This window comes from Eimeria tenella, genomic scaffold (genome assembly GCF_000499545.2).
Source record: "Eimeria tenella Houghton genomic scaffold, Eth_scaff21, whole genome shotgun sequence".
Classification (NCBI taxonomy): Eukaryota; Apicomplexa; class Conoidasida; order Eucoccidiorida; family Eimeriidae; genus Eimeria; species Eimeria tenella.
Window position 1 is genome coordinate 1 of NW_013541946.1, and position 21,480 is coordinate 21,480.

General features: G+C 59.3%; 4 protein-coding genes across 4 annotated transcripts; 2 read left to right on the plus strand and 2 right to left on the minus strand.

Moving 5' to 3' along the window:
• Positions 1 to 23: 23 nt before the first annotated feature.
• ETH_00021355 (uncharacterized protein) lies at positions 24 to 10,769 on the minus strand (the record flags this gene model as incomplete). The annotated part of the gene is made up of 2 exons (XM_013374498.1): positions 24 to 6,558; positions 6,838 to 10,769. Coding segments are annotated over 2 exons (10,467 nt in total), but the record flags the coding sequence as incomplete, so codon positions are not given.
• A 245-nt stretch (positions 10,770 to 11,014) lies between these two features.
• ETH_00021360 (uncharacterized protein) lies at positions 11,015 to 12,508 on the minus strand (the record flags this gene model as incomplete). The annotated part of the gene is made up of 1 exon (XM_013374499.1): positions 11,015 to 12,508. The coding sequence occupies one exon, from the start codon at positions 12,506 to 12,508 to the stop codon at positions 11,015 to 11,017; it is 1,494 nt and encodes a 497-aa protein (XP_013229953.1).
• A 3,225-nt stretch (positions 12,509 to 15,733) lies between these two features.
• ETH_00021365 (uncharacterized protein) lies at positions 15,734 to 16,225 on the plus strand (the record flags this gene model as incomplete). The annotated part of the gene is made up of 1 exon (XM_013374500.1): positions 15,734 to 16,225. One exon carries the CDS (start codon positions 15,734 to 15,736, stop codon positions 16,223 to 16,225), a length of 492 nt encoding a protein of 163 aa, XP_013229954.1.
• Positions 16,226 to 17,452: 1,227 nt separating this feature from the next.
• ETH_00021370 (uncharacterized protein) lies at positions 17,453 to 20,413 on the plus strand (the record flags this gene model as incomplete). Its single annotated transcript, XM_013374501.1, has 1 exon — positions 17,453 to 20,413. One exon carries the CDS (start codon positions 17,453 to 17,455, stop codon positions 20,411 to 20,413), a length of 2,961 nt encoding a protein of 986 aa, XP_013229955.1.
• Positions 20,414 to 21,480: the final 1,067 nt, after the last annotated feature.

Consider the following 21,480-nt stretch of genomic DNA (forward strand, 5'->3'; position numbering starts at 1 on the left):
CCGCAGCAAGCAGCAGACCCCACAGCCTGCAGCCTCAAGACAACGCAGCAGAGGAAGCTGGCGGCCAGCTGCCGCAGCAAGGCTATCGTATTCTGCTGCTGGTGAAGTGGCACACTAAGGTAGGATGGCTGCAACAGCGCAGCAGCAGCTGCTGCTGCTGCTGCTGGCTGCAGCACGGGGGAAAGAATACGCAGCAGCAGCAGCCCCAAAGCCTCCAGGGAAAGACACAGGCAGCCGCCTTCTATTTGCAGCATTTCTTCTCTGAACCTCATTGTCAATTCCTGTTCATCAGCCGTAGGTCCACGCTGCTGCTGCTGCTGCTGTTGCTGCTCTTGCTGCTGCTGCTGTCGTTGGTGTTGCTGGTGCTGCTGTGCACGGGGGCGCCTTCGCCCTGATCTTGCTGCTGCTGCTGCGGCCGCGGCGGCAGAGAACGGACTGCTGCCCATGAGGCAACCAGCTGCCACTGCAGCAGCAGCACAAATAGTGCTTTGTGATTTGCTGCTTTTCGGCGTCAAGGCAGCAGCACTTGCTGCTCTTGCTGCTGCTGCTGCTGCCGTTAATGCTGTCGTGTTGGTGGATCCTTGTCGACTTGGCGTGCCGAGTCGCGCTGCTGCTGCTGCTGCGGCTGCTCTTCTCAATGATTTTGAAGAAGTGTGAGCCGCCTGTGCGCCTGCAGAAGCAGCAGCAGCAGCAGTAACTGCTGCTGCTGCTGTTGCTGCTGCTGGTGTTGCTGCTGCCGCTGCTTCACTTTCCCTACCAGGCTGGGCGTGCGGATGAGGCGGGAGTTTGCGCTGCAGCGCTTGCTCGATGTCTTCCTCCCCGTATAACTCAAAGGCAAGCTGTTGTTGTTGCTGCTGCTGCTGCTGCTGTTGTTGCTGCAGTTGTTGCTGCTGCTGCTGCTGCAGCAGGTGTGAGTGGAAGTCTCTGGATACCGCCCTGTGGTGCTGCAGAATGGCGAAGGCCCACAAGCGCTCATCTTCGTGTGCTTGTATGGAGAGTGTTGCTGTGCAGCACAAGCTGCAGCAAGCTGCAGCCAGGGCTGGCAGCACAGCAGCAGCAGCAGCAGCAGCAGGGTGGGCAGCCCACTCTCTTAGGGGCCGCAGAAGGGGTTTCTGCTGCTGCTGCTGCTGCTTGGCTGCTGGGCACGGCGGGCTGCTGCTTGCTGCTGTTCCTCCGTTCAAGTCGCCGCATGTGCAGACTAACCAGTCAGGGATCGGCTCGTGCTGCTGCTGCTGCTGCTGCTGCTGCTGCCTCGTGGAGGCTTCGCCGGACCACCCTTTTAGCCAGCGAAGAATGAGCGAAACAGGAGCTTCGAGCCTCTGCAGCAGCGCAGCATCTTGAACTGTTGCTGCTGCTGCGGCTCGATGCTTCAGTTCCACATTGGCAGCAGCAGCAGCAGTCGCTGCCGCTGCTGCTGCTGCTGTCGGCATCCGCTGCTCCTCTGCTGCTGCTGCAGCAACGCTGGTTGGTAGATGGCGGACGTCCTGCAGCGGCAGCAGGGGCCAGCCCTGCAGCAGCAGAACAGAGGGCCCCAGCAGCAGCAGAAGCTGCTGCTGCCACTCCTCGCTGCGTTTCTCTAGTAGCCACCGCTCTTCCCACCAATTCTGTAAGAAAGCAAGTCGATCTTGCTGTTGCTGTTGAGACGGCGCTGCTGCTGCTGCTGCTGCTTCTGCTGCTGCTGTATCTCGCGCTGCTCTTCCGTTATCAGCGCAGTCAACAGCAGCAACTACGGCGGCAGCTGCAGCATTAACCATTCCTGTTTCTTGCTGCTCCTGCTGCAGCTCTTCTTGGTGCGGCTGTTGCCTCTGCTGCTGGCGAATTTGCTGCCGCTGCTGCTGATGCGGCTGCTGCTGCTGCGGCAGCGAGCTGGAGAGCTGTGCTGCCCTCCCTGAGGCCACAGCTATGCACCACTGCAGCCACTGCTGCTGCCGCAGCAGCTGCAGCAGGGATGGCTTGCTGCAGCTGCTGCTGCACAAAAGCGAGGAGGCACGTGCATTTGCAGCAGAAGAGGTGAAAGGGGATGCACGCTCCTGCTCCTGCTGCTGCTGCTGGTGCTGCTGCTGCTGCTGTGGGCGAAGCAGCAAATGTAACGCTGCGTTGTTTGAGTTGCAGTCCCAAAAAAAGACATGTGCAGCATCTTTGCAGTTGAGCTGATCTTCAGAAGCAGCTGCTGCAGATGCACAGGGAAGCTTTGTCCCTTTTGCTGCTGTTGCTGCTGTTGCTGCTGCTGCTGCTGCTGCTAGGGCTCTGACAAGGGGCTTGGGGAAGGCCCGGCAGGTGGAGAGACACTCCAGGTCAGCTGATGCTAAAAGGAAGCAGCTGCTGCTGCCAGCAGCAGCTTGCTGCTGCTGCTGCCAGGCCGTAAGGCAAAGGCCGCCTTGCCCCAGACATGGCCACTGTTCTTCTTGCTCCTGCTGCGGCTGCTGCTGCTGCTGCGCCTCTACTGGCTCTCGCGGCAGCGCCTCCAGCTGCTGCTGACGCGGGCCAAGTAGTAGCAAAAGGCGAGAAGAGATCTGCAGCAGCAGCAGAGGGGAGCGGCAAGGCACTGCGCCTAGCTGCCTCTCCAGAGCTCTCTGCTGCTGCCGCACAGCAGCAGCAGGGCAGCAGCAAAAGGGCAGCAGCAGCAGCAGCACCTTGCCGCAAACAACTCTCAAAAGTTCATTTGGCTGACTTGTGTTAAACAGAGCAGCAGCACCACAGCCGTCACTAGCAGGCTGCCGGGTAACCGCATTAAGTCGAGGTGAAGCAGCAGCAGCAGCTGCTGCAGCACCAGCAGCAGCAGCAGGCTTTGCCGCTGCTGTTGCTGCAACCTCTAGAGCAAGCAGCCCAGACTCAATCTCAGAAAGGCAGTCGATGCAGCAGTTTGCTGCTCGGCGGAGCAGCAACACATCCCCAGCCGTCACTGCTGCTGTTGCTGCTGTTGCTGCTGCCAGCAGCCGCAGCAGCAGCTGCTGCATTCCTGCTGCTCTGTGTAGGTTGGAGGCGTTACGGCTCGCAGCAGCCTGTGCTGGAGGAGGGTCGTTTGGCAGCAGCAGCTGCTGCCGCTGCTGCTCGTGCTGCTGCTGCGCGAGAAGCCCAGCGCATGCGTTCAAAAACAGCTGCTGCAGCACAGCAGCCGAGTGAGCCAGCGCAGCTGCTGCAGCAGCCGCAGAAGCAGGAGATGAGTCCGTCACGGCTTCTGCCCACTGCAGCAAGGTCGCTAAGGCAGCAAGCATGCAGTGCCAGCAGCTGCAGCAGCAGCGCTTGCTGCTGCTGCTGCTGGAACTGTGTTTGTGCGGGGAGATAAATTTGCTGCTGCTGCAGTCCTCAGCAAGGCGCGGGCTGCCAAGTTGCTGTGGCTGCGGCTGCGCGTTCTCATTTTGCTGCTGCCGGTGCTGCTGCTGCTGAGCTGTTCGTCTCAGCTGTTGCTCCTGCTGTGTCTGCTGGCCTCGGTGCTGCAGCTGCTGCTGTTGCTGCTGCTTCTGCCGCTGCTGCTGCTGCTGGAGACGCAGCAGCTCGCACAGGGCCAAGAGCACCTTACACAGCCCACCAGCAGGCTGCGGGCCACAAAGCCTTTCTAGGGCGAAGCCACAGAGCATCCGCACCCACTTTGTGTGCTGCTGCTGCTGCACATGCTGCTGCTGCACCTGCTGCTGCTGCTGCTGCTGCTCATTGCTGCAGCACTGAAGCACGGACAGAGTCCAAACGCCGATGAAGGTCTGCTCACTTGCCGCAGCCAAGGCCCCCCACCCTGGCTCCTGCTGCTGCCGCTGCTGCGGCTGTTGCTGCTGCTGCTGCTGCTGTTGCAGTCGCTGCCGGACCCTTTTCAGCTGCTCGTGCAGCTGCAGAAGACCCTTCATAACAGCTGCTTGAGGAGGCAAGATGTCAGCAAGTGCTGCTAAGTGGGGAGCCCCCACTGGAATGCCCGCAGCCCTGAGGGAGCTCTTTGCATCTGCTGCTGCGCAATCTGCTGCTGCTGCTGCTGCTGCTGCTGCATGCGTTTCTGCTGCTGGGGCAGCAGGCGAAGCTGCTTTGTCTGCCGCTCCTGCTGCTGCAGCTGCGCTGCCTAAAAGGACAGAAGGCTCTCTGCTGCAGATCGGTGAAGCTTGCAGCAACGGGGAGCAGCAGGCGGTCTGGCAGCTTGTGCTGCTGCTGCCGCTGCTGTTGCTGCTGCTCATGCTGCTGCTGCTGTCCTCCCATTGGGCCTCCTTGTAGCCGCTGCTGCAGATGTTGCTGCTAGCTGCAGTCGCAGTAGCCAGAAAGGAAAGCCATGCGGCTCTGTCTGCTAAGGGGATCAACTTATCCCATGAAGACTCGAACTCTCTTTGCTTCTGCTGCTGCTGCTGCTGCCGCGGCTGCAGCCCATCATGAGGGCCAGAAATGCAGCGTAGAGCGTCGTGCGCGGCAAGGCAGCACTTCAGCAAACATACCAGCAGCGCGTGTTGCTGCTGCTGCTGCTGCAGCTGCAAGTGGCACTGAGGAGGAGTGTGGGAAGGAGACCACAGCTGTAGCTGTCGCTGCTGCTGCCCAGCCGTATTTTGTGTTGCTGGTGTTCCTGCTGTTGCTGCTGCTGGTGCTGCTGGTGCTGCTGCTGCTGCTGCTGCCTGCAACAAGGGCTGCCTGGCTGTGAGGTAGTGCGTTTGGTCCCAGCTGAAGAAGCCTGGCTGGCGCTGCCGCTGCTGCCGCTGTTGGTGCTGCTGCTGCTGCTGCTGCATTTCGAGTTGCGCTGCAGCAGCATCTAAAGCTGGGTATCCCTGCTGCAGCAGCAGCACGAGAAGGGCATTTGCGAGGCGCAGCGCTGGCAGCAAAGAGTGGGAGGAGCAGCAGCACTGCTGCAGCGTGGCCAGCAGCAAGTCGCAGGCGGTGCTGCTGTCTGCTGCCATCTGTCCCAGGGTTGCTGCGGCCCACAGAGCTGCCCGCTGCTGCTGCTGCTGCAGCAGCAAAGTAGATGCAGCAAACGACGAAATGTCCCCAAATGGCCAGTGCCCAGCCACGAAGGGCCCCGGGCTTAAGGGGACTCTGAGGCCCCTGGGGGCCTCCAGGGATTTCTGCAGTCTGAAGGCCCCCGGGGGCCCTGGCCACTGGCTGCTGCTGCTGCTGCTGCTTCTGCTGCTTCTGCTGCAGCCTCTGGATATCAGCGGCCGGGGAAGCAGACTGCGGGACAGTGGCACAACGGCGAGCCCTCTGCTGCTGCAAGCAACTGCAGACAACATTGCTGTTGCTGCTGCTGCTGCGGCTGCTGCTGCCTCGCCAAGAGCGGCAGATGCCCCCCAAATGCGCAACGGGCTGCTGTTGCATACAGGCAGGGCCGCTTTTTGTGGTGGTGGTGGTGCTGCTGCTGTCGATGCTGCCTCCGCTCCACTTCTTGCTGCTGCTGCTGAGGCTCTGTCACCTGAGTCTTGTAAAAGCTGCTGCAGTTGTGGAGCCTCTCGTAGCACCGAAAGCAGTTGCTGCTGCTGATCCTGCTGCTTTTGCTGCTCCTGCTGCGGTTGCTGCTGCAGCTGCTGCTCGTGTTGCTGCGGCGGCACGAGCAGCAGCTGCTGCAGGAAGCGAGCCACCGCCACAGGGGCTTCTGCAGGCAGCCACCGCTGCGGCAGCAGCAGGATCGGCAGCGCCTCTTGCGCCACTGCACATTGCTTTTGTTGTTGTTGCTGCTGCTGCTGCTGCAAAGGCGCTGCTGCAAGCAGCACGCATTCGACTTGTTGCAGTGTCAGAAGAAAAACGCGCTGCTGCTGCTGCTGCTGAGGTGGAACGCCCTGTTGCGGCTGCTGCTTCCGCTGCAGATGGCCAGACAACTGGAGCAGCAGCAACTCATCCGCGACAGCACAACGTAATGAAATGGCCGAGACTTCGTTGCTGTCTGCCGCCTCCATGGCTGCTGCTGCTGCATGCGCATGCATCATGATAAAGTGGGCAGCAGAAAGAGCCAGCAGAGTGCCGCCTTCATAGCTGCTGCTGGTAGCTGCAACGGCGTGGGCAGCAGCAGCAGCAGCAGCAACTCGATCTCCGGCTTTGCCGCCATCCGCACTGCTGCTGCCTCCGCACTTGTGACTCAGATATTTCTTTTCTGCTGCTTCCAGAGCCCGGCGGAGGTCTTTCACTGTGCTGCTGCTGCTGCTGCTGCTAGTGGTAGCAGCGTCGACAGCTGCTGCAAGGGGTAGCAGCCGACTCACCTGCAGGTTTGCCCAACTTTTCAGCAGCTGCACTCCAGTCTCAAGCCACCCCGAAGCAGCAGCAGCAGCAGGTAGGGTTGCTGCAGCAGAGGCGCTGCTGCTGCTGCCACCTCCGTCAGCAGCAGCAGAAGCAGCAGCACAAATGGCGCGGCTTAGCCCCAAAAGAATGCATGCAGCAGCAAATTGGTTGTCTGCTTCGCTGCGGCATTCCTCATATTCCGTAATCAGGCTCTCGGTGTCTTGCTGCTGCTGCTGCAGCAGCAGCGGGGGGGAGAGCTGCTGCTGCCAGCCAAAGGCAGCAGCCTGCCAGAAGGGCAGCAACGCTGCAGCAGAGAGTGACAAGACGTCCAGCTGCAGCAGGTAGTCTTCAGTAGCTATTGCTGCTGCGCTGAGGTCGCCGGCAAGCCTGGACAGAAGCAGCAGCACAGCGGCAGCAGCAGCAGAAACAACGCAGCATTAGGAGCAGCAATAGCAACAGCTGGGGCTGTACAGTCAGTACAGGGAAAGGAGACGCAGTCGTGCAGTCAATGAGCAGCAGCAGCAGCAGCAGCAGCAGCAGCAAACAGTATGCGCGTGCACAGCTGCAAGTTCAGCTGTGCGGCAGCAGCAGCAGCAGCAGCAGCAGCAGCAGGAACAGCATTTTCTCTTGCAGTGTAAGGTGTATGTACAGCCGGGCAAAACGCACTGCAGCAAATCAACTAAAGGAGGCAGGAAAAGCGCAGGCCCTTCAGGGCCTTTTGATGCTGCTGCTGCTGCTGCTGCTGCTGCGCGTGCTGTACCAGCCAAGGGAGAAGCAAAGTCTTCGCCTGCTGCTTGCCCCGTTGTTTCTGCTGCTGCGGAGGGTGGTGTAGCTGCTGCTGCTGCTGATCCAGGGGCTGCTGCTGCGCCAATGTAGCGGCAGAAAGTCCGCGGACTGGAAAGGAATTCAGTCCTTGAAATGTCAGGCCCTGCAGTTGCTGCTGCTGCTGCTGCTGCTGCTGGTGCTGCGGCGGCAGTCGCTGCACTCCGTACTGCTGCTGCTGTTGCTGCCACCGCGGCGCAACAACCCAGTAGCCACTGCAGAAGCTCGTCAGCAGCAGCCTGCTGCACTCCCCTGCTGCTGCTGGTAGCCTTTGAAGCAAAAGGGGAGGCAGCGTCAGAAGCAGCAGCATCGGGGTCAAATGCCGCGAGAAACTCACGCGCCTGCAGTAGCTGCTGCCGCTGCTGCTGCTCCTGCTGCAGTGCCAGCAGCAAAGCACAAAATGCTGCGCGCGCTGCCCTCTTGGCCCGCCACGTTCTGCGTGCTGCTGCAGCCCACCAGCACAGGCTGCAGTAGACATGCTGGTGCTGTTCCGTTATCAGCTGTTGCTGCAGCCGCAGCAGCTGCAGCGGACGCGAGACTGCTGCTGCTGTTGCTGCTGCTGCCGCTGCTGTTGCTGCCGCAGCTGCTGGAGCTTTTGGCTCCTCCTCTACACAAGTGGCAAGGGGAACCCAAGGCTTGCAGCAGCAGCAGCAGCAGCAGCATTGGGAAGGCGCACCGCTGCTGCGCTTAATGTCAGGCGGCGTAGAAGCTGCAGCAGCAGTCGCAGCAGTTGCCTCAGAGAAGCTGCCGTCACCGGCGCTTCTGCTGTCGCTGCTGCTGCTGCTGTTGCTGTTGCTGCTGCTGCTGCTGTCTGGCCAGCTGAAAAGGAGGGCCGAAGAGAGCGCGGAGCCAACTGACGCGCGCAACCACAGCAGCAGCGACTGTTGCTGCTGCTGCAGCAGCTGCTCTCCGCTAAGGGCCTCTTGAAAGAACGCAAAACCAGAAAAATTGGCCTCGGATAGTAAATTTGCTGCTGCTTCTGCTGCAGGCTGTGGCGCAGCGCAGTTTGCTGCAGGGGAAGGTAGCTCATTGCTGCAGCTGCTAAATGGGAATCGGAAGGCAGCAACAGCAGCAGCGGTGCCCAGCTGCTGCTGCTGCTGCTGCAGTGATGACGAAGGCAGCAGCGATAGCACACGGTCTGCTAGAGCAGCGGTTGACTGCAGCCAGTTAATAGAACAATGGCCTGCGCAATGGATCTGCTGCAGCAGCAGCAGGAGCACAGCGCGCTGCCACGTGCAGCCCCCTGGTGCTGCAGCAGCAGACGCGCTCTCGCATGCACCACACGAGCACTCCTGCTGCCGTTGTTGCTGCTCGCTTTGTTGCTGCTGCTGCTGCTGTTGAAGCTGCACGGGGGACCGCAGCTCAGCGAGGTGTTGGGAACAACGACGTTGCTGCTGCTGCTGCTGCTGTTGCTGCTGCAGCGCTGCGCCGCGCTGCCACGCAAAGGCGGCAACACGGGAGAAACAGCAGCTGAAGTGTCCCAAAGATGCTGCAGCTTCCGTGTTAATCCATTCCAGCAGCTGCAGCAGCACCGCCCGTTGCTGCTGCTGTTGCAGCTGCTCTCTGTTCGAGTGCAGCGGAGCCGAAGACGTCCTGCTGCCGGTGCTGCTGCTGCTGCTGCTGTTGCTGTACCTGCTACTGCACAGAGCTTGTAGCCGACTGAGGGCATCAGCAGTAAAAGCAGAAGCAGCAGCGTACAGGCGCTGAGGTTGCTGCTGCTGCAGAGCTGCACCCAGCAGCACAATTGGCAGCAGCCTATCCAGGTGCTTTGCCGGGGCTGCTGCTGTGTGCTGCAGGGCCTCTTCTAGCATGTGTTGCTGCAGCACAAGCCACTCAAGGCAAAGCAGGCGGGACAGCCACAAGCTAGACTCATCGTCCTGTTGCTGCAGCTGCTGCTGCTGCTGCTGCTGCAGCTGCTGCTCGTAGCTGGTTGCAGAAGCTGCAGCAGAAGCCTCGCGCGCTGCGCTGCGTGCATTGCTGCCGGAGAGGCGCAGCAGCAGCTCATTCGAGCCGCCCCAAAGGGGCCACACTTTTGCTGCTTCAGCAGCTGCTGCTGCTGCACCTGCTGCCGCTCCTTGCGCAGCTGCCGTGGCTGAGACGCAGCTAGCAGCCACAAAAGGGCTGCAAGAGATACTGCTGCTGCTGCTTCTGCTGCAGCTCGCGCCGCTGTTGTTGCTGCTGCTGCTGTTCGTGATGATGCCGCTGCTGCTGCAGTCCAACGGTGCATCGCAGTCAATGACTGCTTCGTCGCTTTCTTTGCTTCGTTCGGATTTGTGCTGCTGAAGGTGCTGTTGTTGTTGCTGCTGCTGCTGCAACTGCCGCAAGTGCAGCTGCAGCTTCGCACTTATGGAAATGCGGATAATCTCCCTAATTTCCAGAACTAGAGGAGCTACTGTGCCCATCATATCTCCATCAAACTGCTGTTGCTGTTGCTGCTGCTGCTGCAGCATGTACTTCTGCTGTTGCTGCTGCTGTCGTATATGGGGCTTGTAAGCAGCGGCAATGCAAAAAACCACGTAGTCTAAAACTTCAACTTTGCAGGAAAGCAGCAGCTGCTGAAGTAGCTGCTCTGCTGCTGCTGCTGCTACCTCCAGCTGCTGAAGCCCCACTGCTGCAGTCTGCAGCAAACTGATGAGGACTGCGTACGTGTGTACATGCAGCGCTACAGACTTGGCACTGCTTGCTGCTGCTGCTGTTGCTGCTGCACCTTGGCTTGTGTTGCTGCGGAGGTTTGTGGCCCTGAGGGGAGTGCCTTTGGCACATGCAAACGGAGAGGCAGCAGCAGAAGCAGCAGCAGCACCTGCTGCAGCCGCTGCTGCTGCTGTGAGTCGTCTGTGTAAAATGGGGGTGTTTGTCCTGCGGCTTCCAAGAGACAGCGCCGCAGCTGTTGCTGCTGCCGCTGCTGCTGCTGCTGCTGCTGCTCCCGGCGCTGCCGATGGGGTGCGGGCAAAAGGGGAGGCAGCAAATGGAGAAGCTCGGCAGTTTTGCTGCGCTGCAGCAGAGCCCCCAAAGGGCGAGCTCGCTCCCCCTAGATGAGTTCGTGGAGTTCGCCGTGTTTCAGTAAGGCAGGCCCTCTGCAGCAGCAGCTGCTGCTGCTCCTGCTGCGGCTGCTGCTGCTGCTCCTGCTGCTGCCGTCGCTCCGCGTCTGCAGCGCGAGCAAGCTTCCGGGGGGGTGTGCTTGCAAGGTCGCTTACAGGGCCCCTTTTTGCACGTTGCTGCGATGCTGCTGCTGCTGCTGCTGCTGCTGCAGTTATTGCTGTACTTAAAGTCGCTGGTGTTGCTGGTGCGGCTTCACTTGATGAAGAGTCTTTCCATGGGGAAGCCCTCAGCGGCAAAGACGATTTAGGCACGTTGGTGTTACTGCTGTTGCTGTTGCTGCTGCGGCTGCAGTTGTTGCTGCTGCTGCCACTGCTGCTGTTGCCTTCGCTGTCCGAGTCAAGCACCTCCACTACTTCTTGCTGAACTGCTGCACTTGCTGCGACGCATGTCCAAGAGGGTGCCTTCGCATCTGCGGCTGCTGCTGCTGCGGCTGCTGCGGCTGCTGCTTCGCTTTGAAGCTGCGGGGCCCACGGAAGGGACAGCAGCGGCTGAAGCAGCGGGGTGAGAGGCAGCAGCAGCGCAGCAGCAGCAGACCAATGGCCTGCTCTTATCTCCCTTCTAGAGAATGCAAAGTACCTACATGCACACAGCAAGACTTCCACAGGCCCCTGGTCACATTCTTCGCTGCTGCTGCTGCTGCTACTGTTATTGTTGCTGCTGGTGCTGCCGCTTTTCATGCTGCTGCCAGTGCCTTATCTTTCGTGCTTCACGTGGACTATGGGCCGCTGCCGCTGCTGCTGCTGCTGCTGAGGCCTACGCGTTACAGTGGAGGTAGAAATGCCGCAGCAAGGAGGCCCCGCCTCTGCGACACAGCTCCAGCTCTCTGCTGCTGAGCTGCAGCAGCTGCTGCAGCAGGCTTCGCGCTGACTGCAGCAAACAAAGCCACACAAACAGCAGCAGCTCCAGCCCTCAGCAAATAACCTCATAGTGATGCGCACTTGCACCCATGCAGCTGAAATAGACTTACGGCTCCAATAGTGAGAAGCACTTCTTCGTGCTGCTGCTGTTGGGCGCCTTGCTGCTGCTGCTGCTGCTGCCGCTGCTGCTGCTGCAGTGCGTGCTGCTGCAGCGCAGCTAAGCCGGCCATGCAGCGGCTGACTACGGCGCTGGCCAGGCCCTCGAAATCCTTCGTCAGGAAATGTTGCAGTGTCTGCGTTGCCTGCTGCAGCTGCCGCTGCTGCTGTGGCTGCCGCTGCTGCTGCTGCAGCTGCTGATCCCAGGCAGCAAAGGGCTCACTCCCCGCGCCTCGCAGCAGCAAATGAAGGTCCTGCTGCTGCCGCTCTTGCCTCAATGCAGCAGCCAGCGCCCGCAGCAGCGATTCTATTGACAGCAGTGACCCATAAGTCTGTGCTGCTGCTTCTGCTGCTGCCTGCAGCAGCTTGTGTAGCGGACCTCCCGGATGCTGCGAAGGCTTGCTGCTCTGAATAGCTTCGCAGGTGCAGTAAGCCGGTCGCTGCTCTGCAGCAGCATGTCCTGCTGCAGCGGCACCTGCTGCTGCTTCTGCAGCTCTGTGCAGCAGCAGCAATGCGTTGCTGCCTTCTGCTGCTTCACAAGAGCAAAGACCCAGAGCTCGAACCAGCCGAAGGGCTGTGGAAACCGAAGGAAGGCAGCAGCGACTCAGCTGCTGAGGCGTTTGGTTTGCTGCTGCTGTTGCAGCTGAGTGTGCTGCTGCTGCTGCTGCTGCAGACAATGCTGCAGCAGCTGCTGCTGGCGGTCGGGGCTGCAGCGCGACACTCCAACAGGCTGCATCGCCCCAAATCTTCGATGTGCTGGCAGCTCCCGCATCTGTAGCAGCAGCTGCTGCTGCAGCAGTTGCTGCTGCAGATAACGCTGCTGCTGTTTCTGCATCCTCCTGGACGTGCTCTGCGGGAAGAAGCAGCAGCAAGGCATTGATCTCGTGCTGCAGCTGCCAAGACAGCCGAGCGACATCGCCGTAAAGTCGAGTGCTGCAGCAGCAGCAGTAACTGCCGCTGCCGCTGCTGCCGCGGCTGCCGCTGTTGCTGTTGCTGCTCGTGTCCAGTTTCAAGGCATTCCAGGCCTTAGAAAGACTCGTGGCTGCCTCAGTGCAGCGGCTCCATTGCTGCGCGTCTGCTGCTGCTGCTGCTGCGCCTGCTGCTGCTGCTGCTGTCGGCGGTGTTGCAGGTGTCCGCCCCTCTGCCCGCAAAGCACTCAGCGGGGAAGCAGCACCTGAGCCAAGCCCTTCTCTGTCACCTCTCTGGCCCACATTTTTGGCGAAGTCAAAACAAGGGAAGGCCGCAGCAGTAGCCAGTGGCGCTGCTGCTGCTGCTGCCGTTTCTGCTGCTGCTGTTGCTTGGCGCACTGGAGAGGCCGCCAGCGTAGCTGCCGCCACAGCTGCAGCCGCCCGACGATTCCTTGCAGCCGCAGCTACTGGGCTACGCTGAGGACTAGCCTGCATGCTGCTGCTGCAGCTGTCGATGTTGCTGCTGCTGCAGCTGTCGGTGTTGCTGCTGCTGCTCCTCCAGTGCGAAAGTTGCTTCTTCCCTGCTTCAATGATTTGAAGGCTGCTAGCTCAGGGAGGGCCCCACATAACGGGGGGCCCCCCGCGTCAGGAGGGCCCTCCTCTAGAAGGCCAATACCGCGATCTCTTCGGCTAAAGTTGCCCTTGTAAGTTCAACATTAACTCAAATCTGCATACTAGCGAACCCAGTGGCAACCGCTGCAGGATTGCTGTTCGTCTCTTAACCGGCAGGGGGGCCCCAGGGGCCACACCTGGGTGGGGTTGGGGCCCCCAAGGGGTTGTAGACGGCTTGAAGGAGGAGATCATAGCGCCTCAGATCGCAGAACTCTCCCGGAAAATTCTTCGTCGATTATTTGCTGCAATATGTATATGTGGAGTCTACGCTGCATGTGTGAGTTCGCAAGAAAAGAAGGCGGCGAGGGGGGATGCAGCCATGGATGAATTAAAGGGGAGCCCGTGCAAGAAGCGGACTTCTGCACATGAAGCGCTCCTTGGAAACAGATGTGAAACCAAAATTCCTTTATTTCAATATTTGCAACAGAAGGTAGATCCGAAGGGCGCCTTTTGGCTCCAGAGCGCCGCAGGGGCCACTGCTGCGACTCCACCAAATGGTCGCGTCAGGCCACAGAGGTGAAATTGTGGCTACCAACGCATATTTGAGTCTTTAGAAGCCCCGGGATCCCTGGGTGTTGCCTGTAAACAACTGATGTGCAGGTTTTGCTTCCCGCTGTTCCGTGTACTTGTGAGGAGGCTTGTACTTTGGGAAGCTCATGAGGCTGAGAGATCTCGCCTGTAATTCAAGAGTCTTGAGCCTTTAGCGAGACCAAGTTATGGCCAGGTTAAACATAGCGGTGCACATAGCTGTAGCTTTAACAACCCAAATGCAACAACAAACAACTGGCCGGCTGAAGAAAGCATGGAAGCGAGGGGTTGAAAAAGAAGCTACAACAGTGTGGGGGAAATAAAGCGATATTTGCCTTTTCTACTGCGATAACCGGCAAGGAATCGCCGCATTTTATTCTGCAGGAATGTGGCGTGAAATTTGTGTGCACACCTAGCATATCGCCTAAAGCAAACAATGCACTGAGCTGTGCATGCAAAGCAAAGGATATGGGCTCAATAGAATGTCAAACCAGAAGTAATTAAATCGAACACATGGGGTTTAAAGGCTGTTCACTCGCTTTTCAGGCTCCCAGGCGCTGCTTGTTGAAAGACTGTCACCTAAGTGTCAAATAGCGCTCCAAAAAGCTCATTTTCAACACGTGCACCTCTCTATGTGAAAAATAAAGAGGAGAGGTACAGATTAACACTTAACAGAAGCTGTTCAGATGGAGTAGAAACCACCAAAGAAAGGAGCTGCACTGGACCTCTTTTGCAACTACTGAAAAGAACTGCCCCGAGTGAGCATCTACACAGCATTTTGGCCAGGAAGCAGCGCAGATGCAAGTTATGAAAAAACTATTCTCATGAGCTGATCTGATTTTTGTACGAGCAACTGTTCATAAGCACCAGCTGCGCAAAACGACGGAAAAGTGGCGCCAGGAGCCTCCACAGTTTCTTCCATTTCCTGCGCGTTACTCTTTTTAGCCAGCGGTCGACAATTCTCTTCACAAATATTGAATACCAAGATTTTTCTGAAACCTATGTATGCTACATGCTGATCTGCGCTTTAGATCGCTGAAAGACAGTAAATGCAAAGTATCATGACTTCATCCAAGGTCATTATTTGTCTGAAGCTGTACACTGAGATACACCACCGCGAAGTGGCCCGACACTGTCACTGGGTTAGCTTAAAGGGACCTAGGAGAATATGCTGAATAGAACTAGAATTTTAATTCGGAAAGGAGGTAAATGGAGGCGGTAGGCTGACGCGCTGCTCGATTTGCCAACTGTCCGAGATTTTCTAGGAAGAAGGAAGGGCCAAGCCAACCTATAAATGCTTGGCCTTGACAATATTAAAATGCTTGTTCCATGTGAATTTCTTGTGAGGCGTATTCTCTCTCCAGCTTTTGCCATGGGCTGTAATTGCAAGGACCAACTTACTGCAGTTGTGTTCATATAACGCTGCTTTGCCTGGCCGTAGTTGCTGCCTGTTAAAGCTCAGCTCATGGCTTGCAGAGTAAACTTTATGATAATGAAGTAAGCCTGCTTTTGAGAACTCTGTGAACACTTTGCCCGCGCGTCATTCTCACGGCCTTAATTCAAACCACCTAACTGTCGTGCAAAATCAGTTAGTACCCCACTTATCACTGTGCAAACAACGAAAAAACCCTCAGAAAATGTTATTAAATATAAGTGAGCACGTTCACCTCGAAGAAAGAAAACATTTTTTGGCGGCCCCAAATGAGCGCTTCACAAAGTCTTTGTTTTAGGGATTCATGATGCTGCTGGCTGTGAGCTCACTTTTCTAAGGGTCAGTGGGGAGGATTTGGTTTCATCAACCTTTCTCCCTTGGCCAGCTCTGGCCGGATGCTACTGCTGTTTTCTCGCTTCATGACACTTTAGAGGAAGAAAGTTCTGGAGAGGGCTTTCGAATTGGCTTTCTGGGTATACTAAGAAGAATAGTACTATGAGAGCAACTGAGCATAGCCTCCCGCTCCCGAAAAGTTGTTGCAGGGCTGAGACTCTAGCTCATTGATTCAACTACTGTTGAAGATCCCGGCTCCTAGAAACAGCGGAACCCGAGCTACCTAACTTCTTGCCAGTGGATCATTATCGCGCTGAAAGCACCAGTGCTTACGGCATTCAGGAAAGCATGAAGTAACGAAATTCGTTGCAAAGAGTGTTGTTAGTTTGAAGGATTCTTCACAGTTTTGTGTGCAACTGATCTTCGCAGCCGACTTGAATCCGCTGCAGTAGTGTGCGGCTGTGGGCATTTTTCGCGTATCTGCTCTCTTACTTACGCGGAGACGTGCAGGTGTTCCACAAGTTAACAGAATGTGTGCGTTTTATGTGAAGACGAGACCCCTGCAGCGGCCCAGCTCGGCAAAGCGTCGCAGACGACAATTCACTCAGGCGGGGATCTCAGAGTTCAGTTTCTCAGAACGAGTTCTCGGAATTGCTGCGAAAGCCTTTCGCGTCTTGCTGCAGCACGCGCAGCATCTCTAATTGTTGAATTTATGATCCCTGACACAGCGAGGACACAAGGCCGGAGTGCCCAGAATGCTGCCACACATCCGATCCTGGGTGTCTGGGGTGCTCTTGAGCCCCCCTGTGGAACTCTTTTTGCTTTTTGCTTCTGAGCTTCTTAGCCAGGGACTCTCAGCAAACCCGCTTGCTACACACAGCCCCGCGAGCCCAGTGTTGGCCGTGTTAGCGCAAAAAGGCCCCAAATTCGAACAGGCGCAGCACTTTCCAGGGCCAAGACTTCGCGGAAACTCGAAGAGGCCGCAGTGTGTGGCAGCACTGGGCGCGCAGGAGCTGCTGCAGGCCGCGCTGCAGTCCGGGCTTGAAAGCTGCAAAGATTGCAAAAGTGACGCTGAAATCGAGCTTTTGAACTGCAGCAAAACAGCAAAGTGGCCTCAGGTGGGGCGGGAGCAGCAGCTGAGTGAGCACCGCTGTCCGAGCTGTGGGGGCACCCCGAGACTCTCAGCGGCTGCAGACACAGCAGGCTGCTGCTGGCAACTTAACCTGCGCTGCACAGCTTTTTTTTGACCCCCGGCTTAGAATCAATTTTCTGCAGGCTCCTAATATAGTTAATGCAATAGAAAGTTGGCTGGACACTTCCCTTGGCGGTTCCCGCAGCTGGTGTAGCTACCGATCTCGAGCACCTGCGCGCTGCTGCGCGCATCCCAGGCACTAGCCGAAACAAAGCCGCATCCCATGAAAAATTTTTGAAGTAAAACCATTTAAGACACTGCTCCACTCTTCAGGAGAGCTACTGCGATTAAACTAAGAAATTGCAACAGTTGCCAGGGTTTCGCGCCCAAAAGTGGTGCGCCTGTGCTGGCGACTGTGGCATGGGATGCGCACGCACGGAAATCACGAGGTTTCTTGCACAAGACCTCTGCGCCGGATTTAATAATTGCAATTATAGAGCCTGCTCGACAGATATATTCAGTGTAACGGCCAACACGGCCTGCGCGTGGCCCACTGGCGTTGAGACCGCGCGAGACATCTTGAAGATTGTTTGTAATTCGGAGTTTATTATGACGTTAAGAGCGTTTTCCTGCAGAAAGTGCTGGTAATTGGGGTCTTTAAGTAACCGTCTACTGCTGACTGTCTTCGTTGGCGCCCCACACGTGCATGGTGGCCCCAAAGTTGTCGCCCCAAGGGGTTGGCGGTGCTGCGCAGCATGGGGTGTCGTGGCTGGCGCTGGGGGGGCTCTTTCCTGCAAAGTGCAACAAAGAAGGAACGAGGTTGGAAGTTGTAGGGGTTTTTCCCCCTGTTGGCTGCCAAATCTTCGGTGTACATACACCCCAGATTCGGGTGGCTCCGTTGCCTGCTGCTGCGATGGCTCTCGGCGCCAGCGTTGGGAATGTGGCATGATGGACAATAATAGTGGCTTTTGAAGGGGGATTTTACGTTGGGCTTTTGGCAGTGGGCCCAACACTCGTTTCCTGCTGCGGGGGTGCCCCGGGCTCCACCTTTTGCGACCCCTCCCCTCCTGTTGCCTCTCCCGAGAGACGCGAACTCCCCAGCCTCCAGATCTGAAGATCTTCGCGCTTTCTGTGAAGGCCTTGATGGGGGCCCCCGGGGGCTTCTGCTTCAGCGCTTTCCGCCCCTGGCGGCGTAGACCCTGCGCACCTCTGGCTGGGCAGTAGGCGCTGTGCCTCCACCGCTGTGAAGACCCGCTTCCTTGCCTTCTGCGCAGCTGCCACAGTGCGCGCAGCGGCACCACCAGCGAAGCAGCACTGGCCCCACCTTGCTTTCCTCCACAAAATGCGCCAGCAGCAGGCCCCCCCCGCTGCTGCCGACCCCGCGGCCCCGGCCCAGCAGCAGCGGCCCCCCGGGGCCCCCCGGGGGGCCCCCCCGCCGTCCCACAGCGCTGCGGGGGCCCTCAGCTCCCCGCCCACCGGCCACGGCGTTGCCTCCGCCGCTGCAGCCCCTTCCTGCGAGGGGGCCCCGGCTGCAGCTCGGGAACAGAAGCAGGAGCAGCAGCGGGAGCAGCAGCGGCAGCCGCGGCAGCAGCGGGAGCAGCAGCAGCAGCAGCGGGAGCAGCAGCAGCAGGAGCAGCAGCGGCAAGGCGTTCCGGGGGCCCGCGGGGAGCTGCAGCGAGGGCCCGAGGGTGTCTCCTGCTGCCCGCCGCGCGAGCAGCGACCCGACCCCGAGAGCGACCCACGGGCACAGCAGCCTGAGCAGCAGCAGCAGCAGCAGCAGCAGCAGGAGCCGGAGCAGGGGGACAGCGAGAGCTGCGGCAGCGGCGAGTGCGCGTTCGCCGGGGCCAACGACGACACCCCGCTGGTGGTGCTGGGCCGCTGCCGCTCGAGCGATGGCTGGAGGCACGGCAGCAGCAGCGGCAGCGACGAGTCTTACGTGGAGAGCAGCAGCAGCAGCACGAGAGGCGCAGCTTTCGACAGCAGCTGCTGCGGGGGCAGCCACGGGAGCTGCGGGCACTGGCGGCGGGGCCTCGGGGAGGAGAAGACAGAAGCAGTAGACGGGGGCACTTGGATTCGCGAGGCTGTGCGGTATATGGAGCTGGTGGTGGAGGGCAGCAGCAGCACGGAAGCAGCAGCAGCAGCAGCTGCCGCGGCGGCCTCCTACTGCAGCAGGATGAAGAGCCGGCTCGCAGCAGGCAGCCGCAGCCTCGAGCTCTCCCAGGGCCCCCAGCTTTCTGCTGCTTCTGCTGCAGCAGAAGTTGGCCCCCCCTGGCGCTCCCGGCTCAAGGCTGGCACGGCCAAGTCCACGCTGGGGGGCGCGGACGAGCGCCCCGTTGCTGCAGCAGCTGCTGCTGAAGACGAGGAAGCTGCAGCGCCGCTGCAGCAAGTCCATGTCCTCGTGCTGCAGCTCTACAAGCAGCTGCAGCAAATCGCCCGCCAGGTCTTGAAGGAGGACTGCGACTGTTCTCACTGCCCCTGCATCCAGCAGGGGGAGGGCCGCCGGGCCTTTCCTCCTGTGGGGGAGCAGGTCGGCAGCAACAATAGCAGCAGCAGCAGCAGCAGCAGGGTGTGTGCCTGTTGCGCTTTTAGCCCCCCTCTGCGGATAGGCGCTGCGCTGGCGCACCTCTACAGCGAAAACCCGGCCCGCTTCTCGCTGCTGATGCACGACTCTTTGCTGCTGGCGCTGCTGCCGCTGCAGCGGCATGCTGTTGCTGCTCTCGCCGACGCTGTGCTGCAGCAGCCTTCCCCGCTGGCGTCGCTGCTTCTGGACGAGGGCCCCTCGCGGCTCCTCGAAGAGACAGCGGAAGCGACTGCAGCGGGGGTGGTTGCTGCTGGCGCCAGCTGCCGCGCCAGCGCCAGCAAGGGCGCGGAGCAGCAGCACCAGCCGCAGCAGCAGCAGCAACAGCAGGGTCCGCAGCAGCCGCAGGAAGGCGCTGCGGATGTCCCCGAGCGGCAGGCCCTTCTGGCGGCGGCACTGGGGCGGGCCGGCAGCAACAGCAGCATCTGGAGTGTTGTGGAAAAGATGAAAAGACGGTCTTGGCCTGGGTGCTTGGGCCCGGCGAACTCGGGGCAAGTGGGGCCGAGCTACAGCTGCTGCGGCGTCCCGCTGTGTGTGCACAAGCGTGCTGCAGCGAAGCGGTTTGTGCAGCGGCAGCGGGGACAGCAATCGCCGTGGCAGCGGCAGCTGCAGCAACTGCAGCAACTGCAGCAACAGACGGAGCGGCAGCAGCAGCCTCCCGCCAAAGATGCGGAGGCCTGTTTGCTGCTGCGCAAGGAAGGTGAGGGCGATCAGGGGAGTCGAGTTTCACCGATGAAAACGGCAGCTGCAAAGACGGCTGCCGCCGTGCCAGCGGCAGCAGCGGGCGCTGCTGCTGCTGCTGCCGGCGGGCCGGAGTGCAGCGGCTGCGGCTACGCGTCTGCTGCTCCCGGCTGCGCCGGCTGCGCCCGAGTGCAGAAGCAGCTGGGGCTGTTCAACAGCAGCACGGAGCCGCCCTGGACTTTGGGGCAGTACGTGACGCGGCTGCAGCACTTGGCGTCGGCGACGGAACACGAGATGCTGATGGCGCTGCTGCTGCTGACGCATCTGCAGCAAAGGCAACAGCAACTCCGGATTTCGCAGAAAAACGCCCACCGCCTGCTTTTGGCAGCTCTTGTTCTTGTTTCGAAGGTTGTACGAGATGACCACACGCCGCTGGCTATGTGGGCTGTCGTGGGCGGGGTGCCGCCTCGGGAGCTTGCAGCTCTTGAACTGGCCCTTCTTGAACTGGTGGGCCACCGCGTTTCTTTCACTTTCCCTGAGTTTGCTGCGGCGTATTGCCTGGCGGCGGCGGTTTCCCACCTGCAGCAGCAGCAGCGGAGGCCGAGCGCGCAGCAGAAGCAGCGGCAGCAGCTGCCGCAGCTGCAGCAGCTGCCGCAGCTGCAGCAGCTGCCGCAGCAGCTGCTGCAGCTGCGCGACGTGCGCAGCAGCTCAGCGGACCCGGCAAGACAGCGTTTTGGGGAAGGACCCGCTGCGGGGGAGGAGGAGGAGGGCGCAGCAGCGGGGCCAGCAAGAAGCAAAGAAAAGAGGAAGGAAAGTACCGGCAGCGACATTAGCGCCTCAAGAGAGGCCGAATGTGAGCCTAGCATCAACGTGAACTCAGCAGGATCAATTGTGGACCTCTCCTCGCGACCGCCTGGCCGAGAGAAGTCTCTGGTGCCTTTGCTGTGTAAGCACACCGTGGCAGCGCTGCCCCGGCCGGCGCTGAAGACCAATCCCATTCTGAGGCGACTTGCACAGCTGCGAGGCGACGCGAGTTGGCTCTAGCCTTCAGCGGCTGCGCCGGAGCTGCAGCCAGGGGGTTTCGCAGGCGGCGGGAGAGTTGTGCGGCGGGCGGCGGCCCGCGGCGCTGCATGCGCAGACGCAATACTACAAAAGGTATAGTGCTTTAGGCCGTGGCCCAAGGTGTTGTGTGCTGAGAGCTCCGAGCCGAAGTGTCGGGGAAGGTGGCTGAGTTCGCCGTCTTCACCTCAGCGTCTTGTTTTCGTTTACCTCCGCGGGACAGCAGTTCTTTGCATTTGTTCTTTGCCGTCGTTAGGGCGTGTGCATTTGGTGCCTTTGACGCCTGTCTTGTTTAATGTGCAACCCTCACTTCTGTGTTTGCCTGCCACCGCCATTTGGACAATACCTAGCCCGCAGTAGGTATTTTTTTTGTGTTTCTCTGTTTGAAGTTGTTTCCACTTGTGTTTTTTCCGTCGCGGGGCCCCCCGGGGGTCCCCACGTGTTTGTGCACCGCAGCTGACTCCAAGCCAGCTAGCACTAAAGTTGAAAGCCCGGCTTGCGCGTGTAAGGCTGTGGTTGGAGTTGAGTGGCCAAGCAGTTGGCGGGGAGTGACTTTCTGTAGGGGTTGCTTCTGTGTTCCCGCTGCAGTTGGCTCCGGCCTCCGCATTAGTATTTGTGTATTGTTTTGTGTGATGTTTTCGAACCTTTTGCAAGCGTCACTGTCGCAGTGCCGATGGGGTCGGTAACACTTCATTGAGTCCCACTTGGCGTCAACCGATTAAAGACCAGTGCTTTTGTTTGTCCCAACGCACGCTGCAGATCGCGCCTCTTGGCGGCCTCCTGAAAACCCTTTAAACTAGCAGCTCAAGTCCCAAACTTCAAGTCCGCTCGTAGAGAGCTCACTGCATGCAAAAGCCCCACGCCTGCAGCCTTCTCTAGCTCGCAGGCAGCAAAGGACAGCCAAGCAGCCTTCGCTGCACAGCTGCAGCTCTTCTGCTCTTAAAGAGTTGCCAGCACTCTCCCGCGCTAGTGTCTCGACTAAGCTATCAAATTCAAGCTGTTGAAACAACGCTTTAATGCCTTAGAGAACGGCCTCGTGGGAGCCTTCAGCG